At 45.2% G+C, this 9,114-nt stretch overlaps 1 protein-coding gene across 2 annotated transcripts in view; it reads right to left on the bottom strand.

Moving 5' to 3' along the window:
* Dgcr2 (DiGeorge syndrome critical region gene 2) overlaps positions 1–9,114 on the bottom strand; it is an 88,100-nt gene that overhangs the window by 7,191 nt on the left and 71,795 nt on the right. For both annotated transcript variants that reach the window (XM_004627993.2, XM_004627995.2), the window contains 2 exons: positions 6,056–6,232; positions 2,606–2,809 (listed from right to left, as the gene is read on the bottom strand). In XM_004627993.2, the coding sequence (XP_004628050.1) occupies positions 2,606–2,809; positions 6,056–6,232 (381 nt within the window). The remainder of the gene's footprint in view (positions 1–2,605; positions 2,810–6,055; positions 6,233–9,114) is intronic.

Raw genomic sequence — 9,114 nt, 5'->3', positions numbered from 1 at the left:
CTCCCTCCCTCCCTCCCTCCCTCCCTCCTACCCAGGCTGGCCTTTAACTTAGAAATTTTCCAACCTCAGCTCTCTGAAGTGCTAGGATTACAAGCATGTCCTACCATGTCTGGTTTCTTTTTAGGCAATTTCTTTAACCTTGAATAAACACTAAAGAAGCTGTGTGAGCAGACACCCTTATCTTATTGAATAGAACACTGAAGGCTAACACCTGAAATCCTATTCTCAGTCTTTACCTTCTTCAGTGGGAAGGTGCTGGTCCCCGGTTTTTATGGTTTGTATTTGTCTCCCCAAAGCCTAATGCAGCCACTGATGTGTAGTTCTATAGTTTGTGATTAATTCATGATCTAAGGCTGGGATTATGGGTCTGAGTACTGCTGAGATTATGGGCGTGAGTGCTACCCCCAGCCTGGAGCAGACAGCCTGAATGTAACATAAGAGAGACAGACTTGCTCTCTGTTGCCATTGTTGCCACGGCTCCTGCCCATTTGCTCTTACTCTTTGCCACCATGGACCGCTGCCCTCTACCATGTGCCAGTTTGCCTTGGAGCCAGCCAAGTATAGACTGAAACCTCCACTAACTATGAGCTAAACAAATCTTTCCTTCCTTCATTTTGGGTGTTGGGTATTTGTACCAGCAACGAGAGAACAGTAACTGAGACACTGTACAATATATGCACTTCCCAAGAGGGCCTCTGGGAGCCAGGAGGCCAAAAGAGCTTGGCTGTATCACTGGCAGAGCAAGCCCTGGCTCAGTTATTCCACCTGTGCAGGGAGGTGGCCCATAGCACCTTTGGGCTAAGGGTCTGGTCATTCTTATTGCTACTGCTTCTGAGACAGTGTCTTGCTGTGCCATCAGGCTGGGCATGAATTGACTATGTAGCCTGGGTTGGCACTGAACTTGCAGTGACTCTCCTGCCTCAGCCTCCCAAGTGCTGGGACTACAGGTATGCATCACTGCACCTGACAGTCTGGTCATTTTTATAAGGCCTACACAGAGTATCAGGGCCATGCTGGGAGGCATGTAAGAAATGGAACTAGGAGTCCAGATGACAGTTTGACTCTTGTGGAAGAGTCAGAAATGTGGATAATTTGTATAGGGACACATTCTCTGCAAATAGAAAATTATCTTTGAAGTAGTGATCAGTACTATTCTCATTAATCTCAAGCTCCCTGTTACTTGTTGACTGACTATAATCATGGCCTCTGCACATACTACAGAGTCAAGTGCACACATCTGATGTGCCACGGTGCCCAATTCTGCCCAGCAACACAGACTCTAAAGGATGGTTCTACACTTCCACCTAGCAGTCTCTTGGTGTGAGGGACCCTGAAACACTCTACTCAGGGACAGCTCTGTGAAGCCCTCACCCTCCAGCTCAGTTGGCTCCCATGCCTGCCTACTTTGCTGTTCTGCACAGCCCATGTGCCCACGGGCTCCCACAAGTTCCCACATTATAACACATGAGAAGTAACATGATTTTAATTCATATTTCTCATGAGAAGTGAACTCTCACAGAGCTGCCACAGTGCTGGCGTATGGTAATGAATCATTTTATGCAGTGTTCAACGCATGAGCTGAGAACATCTTAGGCTGCTCTCCTGTAGCAAGTGGAAGGTCATTTCAAAACTGGATTGTATAGGCCAGTAAGACAACTCAGAGAACTGAAGCTCTTGCTTAGGTAAGCACAGGGACCCTGGTTCAATCACTGGTACCACATGCCACACCAGCCCTGCCTCCAGGGTGGGCTGAGCTGGCCACAGAGTCTGGGCATAGTGACGTGCATCTGTAATTCCAGCGCTGGGGAGGCTGAAAACAGGAGGATCACTATGAGTATGAGGTGCGTAGTGAGACCCTGTAAAAACCAAATGCACTAAAAAAACAAAAAACTGGATTGTCTGCCTTAAAGCACCACCTAGTGGTGAGGAGTTTCATCTTAGAACTTGGGGTAATTATTATTATTTTTTTATTTGCAGATCCGGGGATTGAACTCAGGCCCTTGGGCTTGCCAGACAAGCACTTATTCTACTGAGACATCTCCCTGGCCTATGGGGTAATATTTAACCTATCAGGACCCACTGTAAGAAAGGAAGAGATTAAATGTTTACACATATTAAAAGTCCTCTCGTCTTAAAAAGGAGAAAGGTTGAAAGGTGCCAAGCCCATATAATTTGCAAACAACCAACTACACTAAAAACCAAGTTCATCTGTGAATATCTATTACCTGAGAATGGGAATGAGACAGTGTAAAGGATGGCAGCTAAAGGACACACTAGCTAGAAACACCAGTCATCCAAGTCTCTATGGCAACTCTGAATAAACACTGTCATCACTGCTGTACCACATGCTATGACCACTTCTGAATACAAGTGGAAGTAAAAAAATATCTAGGCTGGGTGCAGTGGCCTGTAATCTTATGATGTGTATAGTCCCAACTCAAATACGCAATACCCAGAATCAAAATAAAAAGCATGTAGGCTGAGCACTAGGGGGCTTGCCTAGCATGCCAGAGGACATGTGTTCAATCCTCGTACTACATACACACAGGACATTTGGTTGGCTGTGATGGGAAAGACTGACGCACCATACAGCATCAAGTCTCACCTGGGTCCAGACACATGAACTTGCAGCACTCCTTAGGCTCCTTTCGGTACTGCTGACAGCCCTGGGGACCCTCACAGAGGGCGGCCACACACATCTCAGGCTCCCCTCCATGACAGGTGCAGCTCAAGCATGGATCATCCCCTTTGGGGGTGAAATAGAAGCCTTCATCCACCACGTTGTCCTTGATGTCGACACACGTTTGACCTGTAACAAGCACATGTGTGCACAGATGTATGCATTACCACCAAAGGGAACCCTGGTCCATGCCACTGGGCCTTGGGCAACAGAGCAAGAAAGAGCTTGGGAAGATTATGTCTTACCTGTATGCCACAACACTGTGTATGTGTGTGTGTGTGTGAGGGGGTTGTCTAACTGCAGCAGTGCTATGTGTGTGGGCTTGTCTAACAGCAGTAGCGATCTACAACATGAGAACAAGCCACACCCAACCAAGATAAATAGTTTATAGGATGTAGAGGGCCAAAACAAAAAATGCCAGATTCTAAGGTGAAGGTCCCTACAGAGGCTTTTGGTTTTAAGTTGTCTAGTTTGTTTATAAATTTCCTCAATTTTAAGAGACAGTAGTACACGTGCCTGTAAGCACAGCACTGTAGGGCACTAATGCAGGAAGCGCCTAAGTTCAAATCCAGCCTGGCCAATTTAATGACTTAGCAAGATCCTATCTCAGAATAATAAAAAATAAGGGGCTAGGATATTGCCCAATGCAAAAACCTTAGATTCAACCCTTAGTAAAGAAAGAAAGAAAGAAAGAAAGAAAGGGGGGGAGGAGGGAGGGAAGGGAGGGGAGGAGGGGGAAGAGGGAAGGGGGGGGAAAGGCAAACCATAGAAGGAAAAAAGATAAACTGGACTTTATCAGATACACTGGGCAAGTAAACTACTAGTAAATATGAAGCCTGGGATACACTGTGTAACCACAGTTCCAACAGACCTTATTCCCAAACCAACACCCACACCCAAGACACACCTCCTTGCACTGAAAGCAGAGAAGAAAGCCATTTGCAACAAGAACCAAACCACTGATTTCAGTCTCCTCTATCCCATATAAAATGTCTACATTTCAATGAAAAGTTAAAATTTTTTTTTTTATTTTATTTTTTTTTATTTTTTCTATTTTAGGGCAGGGTCTACAGGGTGTTCAGGGTCTTACTACTAGATCAGACTTGTAGTGATCCACCTGCTTATAGCCTCCCAAGAGCTGGGATTACAGGCACACACCACCATGCCCAGTCTCAGAAAAGTCAGAAGAAAATACCACTCTCAGAGACAAAACAATGAACAAAACCACACTCAGATGTGACACAGATGAAGAACCTCAGAGAATTTTAAAGTAACTACAATAACTATGATTGATATGTTAACTGCTGTATTGGAAAAGGCAGGCAATATACAAGATTGGAAATACAGCACACAGAAGCAAACTATTAAGCTGGTTATGGTGGCGCATGCCTATAATCCCAAACACTCAGGAGGATGATGCATGAGGACTGTTACAATTTTGAGGCCATCCTAGGCTACATGATGAGTTCAAGGCCATCCTGAACTACATAGCAAGTCTCTGTCTCAACAAAAATATGAATTGGAAGATGCAGACAGAATAAACCAAAAGGTGAGTAACACCTCCCACAGGTTCATAAGTACACCTGACACAGCCATGGGAAGAATTAGTAAACCTGAAGACAGGACAACAGAAATTACTCAAGAGTCTGTGTGAGTACACAGAAGTACACAAAGGCAGCCACGGGTACTTGGGGCATTCAGCATCTAGGGAAGAAAATCAGGAAGACCTACTGTCAGACTCTGCTCAGATAGGAAGGTGTTGAGCAGAATTGTTTCTAATTCACAGAGTAATGAGCTAGAAGGAAAGGGAAGGGCTCCTAAGTCAGGGAAAGGAAATGCAGTCTTGAGTTTTCTCCAAACATTTTTTTTTTTTTTGAGATAGGCTTTCACTATGTAGTTCTGGCTGGCCTTGAACTCACTATGTAGGCCCAGCCTGGCCTCAACCTCATGGCAAACCTGAATGTTGAAATTAAAGGTATGTGCCACTGTATCAGGGAGGGAGAGAGGGAGAGGAGAAAAGGAGGGGAGAGGAAAAAAGGAGAGGGGAGGAAGGGAAGGAGTCAGTAAGTCCAGAAAAACTCATAAAATTGATATGGAAGAGTAAAAGGCTAAGGGCCAGCCAGATAGCTCAGCAGATTAAAGTGCCTGCTTAGGCAGACATAGGGGCTGGGTTTCAATCCATCATGTGCCATGCTGGCCCCACCCCCAGGGCGTGCTGAGACAGTGATTGAGACTGGGCATGTTGGTATGCACCTGTAATACCAGCTCTTGGGAGGCTGAAAGCAGGAGAATCAATACAAGTGCCATCTGTGTAGAGACCCTGTACACCCTGAACTTAAAAAAAAAAAAAAGAGTAAAAGCCTAATAGGCAAAGTAGTATCAAATACAAGGAATAGATAATCACAATAGCCGTTAATCAAGATTTATGGGAAAAAAAAAAAAAAGAAATGAATTCCTAATTAAAAAAAAAAAAAGATTTATGGGGCAGAGAAGACTGCTCAGCGGCATAAGCACGTGCACAAGGTCCCAGTTTGACTGTTGGTATGGAAGAAAAAGAAAAGGGAGGGGGAGAGAGAGGTTTTTTTTAAAAATGTATTTGAAACAGGGTCTCACTACACAGCTTAGAATCATAGTGATCCTTCTGTTTTCAGATTCCCCAATGCTGGGACTATAGGAATGCACCACTATGCCTGGTCTTGGCTGGCTCATTGCGCCTGGGGGTGGGGTCAGTGTGGCATGTGGTGCCAGGGATCAAACACCCATCCCTGCACTTGCCTAGGCAGGTGCTTAGTCTACTGAGCTATCTCACTGGCCCAAGAAAGGAGGATTTATCACAAAGCTACAGACATAGGATTGACAAAGTACCAGAATGAAGGGTTTGTGAAATCTAGGTTTGTGATGTATTGGTAGGAAGAGAGGAATTGATCCCCATGAACAAAACTGTGATCATTACTCGAACCAGACTTAAGTAGTGGCTCTCTGGAATTCCAAGGCTGTTTATACCTCTTCACCCCATCACAAAGGACAAGGAGAAAACAGGGCATCCTGCTCTCTGTTTGCCAGGCTTCCAAAATTCAAAGAAACATAACATAGCATTCTGGTGTGTTGGAGGAGGGACAGGGAAAGACCCATAACATCAAAGATTAGGCACAGAAGTCATCCAGTAATGCAGAAAGACAAGGAGAAAGAAAGGACTCACAGAGAGCCAGAGGTCACAGTGTTGCCAGTTGTTGGATCACTATTCCCATTTAACCTCTTAATGTGCCCAAAGCAGGCAGGGCAGGAATTATGGTCTCTAACCAGGAAAGAACTAGCAGCTCAGTGGTCAGCCCCAGGACATGATGGTAGCTAAGATGCAGACTTCAGGGTACTTACTTCTTTTACAAAGAAAGGAGGACTTCTCATAGCAGCTCTCAGCATGCCAGCTGTGCAGGTCGTGATGCCGCAGTGTCGGAAAGTGGAAGCACTGTAGTTGGGCGCAGTACACGTTGTCATTCTCAGACATGGCTGATGCAAAGGTGGGGTCTGGGGGCAGGAACACCTCTGAGGAGCCTGTTGGAGAAGAAGAAGCTAAGGATAGGCAGATGGCCATTCACAGTCCTCAAGATACCATTGTGTCAACAAAACCATCAAACAAACTGCTCATAGCCCGTGAGTGCTGGCGTCAGCTCCAGGAATGAGGCCTGGCTGTGCTCTGACAAACACACAAACAAGTACCACCCAAAGACGACAGTTCTGCACGGTGACTCACTGGAGGTGCCCAAGTTAGAACAACAGCGTAAGCAGTGAACCAATGGATGGTAACACACTGGATTCAAATGGAGAAATTCACACTGATAAATTACACAAATGAACAAACAGGGAAATGTGTAGGGGGAAGTTCTCCCCAACGACAAAAAAGCCAGTAAGAAAAAGAGCACTCAGAAAGTGTCTGCACTGCACTTGTGAGACACATATTCTGGAGATTGCTGGCTAGAGAAAGGATCCCAGCCAGGCATGGTGGTACACATTTGTAATCCCAGCACTCGGGAGGCTGAGGCAGGAAAATCACTGCAAATTTGAAAATCAACCTGGACTACAAAGTGAGCCCAAGCCCAGCCTGAACTGTACAGCGAGACCTTGTCTCAAAACACACCAGACAGACAGAGACAGAGACAAAGAGACAGAGAGACACACAGAGACAGAAACAGACAGACACAGAGAATATCCCAAACAGAGCTCTCACCCGAGCTGAAACCATAAATCACTGCAGCAATAATTGATTCTTCCAGACTTCCCTCCAGGTTGCCCCTCCTCTCAGCCATCTCTACAGGAGATTCAACCCTTAAGAGTAACAAGGTGGTACAAAGCTCCACATTGTCCCCATGCTGTCTGCATGTAAGGAAGGTATGAAGCTCCTCACTCCAAGGAACTCAGAATGCTGCCTAACTTCTTCTGCTGCCATGTCTCTTCCTTCGGTCCACAATGAAAGCCACTCCACTTGCTTGTCTATCCCCTACTCCTTCCCTCAGCCTAGGAGAACGCCCACTCCCCACCTCACCCTGCCAAGCCCTCCACTGCTCCTATAGCAAGGGAATCTTCACTTACTTTTCACAGCTAATGTGCTATTTATCAAAGAAGTAAACCTGGAAAGCTGTAAGACTTTCCTACTATTATTAGCTAATATCTTAGGCACAGTATATTCTCAGGGAAGAGGTTTGCTCATTTCCCCCTCCTGTCTTGCTACCCTCAGCACCCACAGAACCATCTTGCACAAATCCAAAGGGCCATCTGAACCCCAGTTGAGGCCCCAGGATGGCCAATCTGTGGTTACCTCCTTCAGAAAGCAGGGTCTCTGCACTGTACCTTCCAGCAGCTATTAGATCAGTGTGGCCCCTCCCTTCCATTGACCAAGGATTCTAGATACCAGGCTCCAGAGGCAGGTTCATGCCCAAATCTGCCTGCTGACCTCATTGTCAGGGCCCTATAACAGTCAACCTTCCCTATGTAGCCCCAAGACACAGAAGACGACCATAAAAGACCAGTCACATCCTGAAAGATGTCTGAGAGAAAATAAGCCTCCTTTTAAGTTAAATACCTCCTGATTTCAGTACACCTGTGATCTGACTGAGCCTCAGGGATGTGTGCAGGCTTGGAAATAATGTCGGGGAGAAATAGGGCAAAAGCGCTAACGATTTAAAATTTATAAATACAGTGGTACATTACACATTGTTACCATTTTAGTGCTTTAAAATTAACATCAAGAAAAAAATAAAATCAACATCAAGTATGAACAACCAGAAACTGAAGTACACTGCTAGCCCCAAGGATGGGGGCCCTGCCAGTGGCAAGGGAAAATGTGGAGGATTCTATCTAGACAACAGAGATCCACATTTTTTTTATATTTTCCACATGAATTAGCCCCATGTCCACTGGTAACAGCAGCAGCTCAAATCTACAGGGCACACCAAAGCCCAGTGTTGTCAAACGTGTTATACCTTAGCAAACCTAGAAAGCTACAAGACTTTCCTACTATCATTAGGCACAGTATATTCTCAGGGAAGGGTTTGCTCACTGGGTGCTGGCTGTGTTTTCTTTGGATCAACTTCTCAGGCCCTAACCAATCCCTCCACCAACTTTGTACCATGGCAAAGGGTTCCTTTCAGGAGCAGGAGTAGGGCCTGCTGGACCATGCCCTTGTTTTTACTTATAGTCTTTTCACTTTGCTTTTGAGAAAACTTAAATGATGTAAAATTTTTATTTTTTTATTTATTTATTTTTTTTTGTTTTTTCAAAGTTTTATTGATAAACAGATAGCAATGAGACAGTTTCAAATCCAATCGGAAGTACAGTTTCAACAAATAATACACTGCATATATTCTTCTTAGTGGTTAATTGCTGTACACGAAGTGGACTTGTGTAAAATTTTTAAAAATACACAAAAGGGAGAAAGAATACAATGAAACCCTGTGCAGCTACAATGCTGAGCTACATCCTGCTGTTCAGGTAATTCCCCACTGTGTGTGTACCTCCCTGAGCACAACACAGTATCTGGCACCTGCATCCCAGGCCATGTTGCCTAAAATCACATAGCAATGCTATTACATGCCTAAGAAAATGAATAGTCACTATCCACTCTAAGTCTACACTCCCTTTGTTTAACTGCACCCACCTGAGTTTTTATACTCCACTTTTGCAATCTATTCTTTTTTTAAATGTATTTTAGTACCAAGTCTACGGGGTCTCACTACATAGATCTGACTCATAGTGATCCACCTGTGTTCAGCCTGCCAAGAGCTGGGATCACAGGCATACACCACCACGCCCAGTCTCAATAGCCCTCTCAGCACATCCTGTGGGTGGGGTTGGCATGGCAGGCTGGCACTGAACCCTCGTCACTGCGCTCTGCCAAAGTAGGTGCTTTAGTCCACTGAGCTATCTGGCCAGCCCTGCAA

Source organism: Octodon degus, unplaced genomic scaffold, assembly GCF_000260255.1.
Source record: "Octodon degus isolate 3935 unplaced genomic scaffold, OctDeg1.0 scaffold00021, whole genome shotgun sequence".
Lineage (NCBI taxonomy): Eukaryota > Metazoa > Chordata > Mammalia > Rodentia > Octodontidae > Octodon > Octodon degus.
The sequence above is the reverse complement of the archived record's forward strand: the minus strand, read 5'-3'. Positions and strand labels throughout refer to the sequence as shown.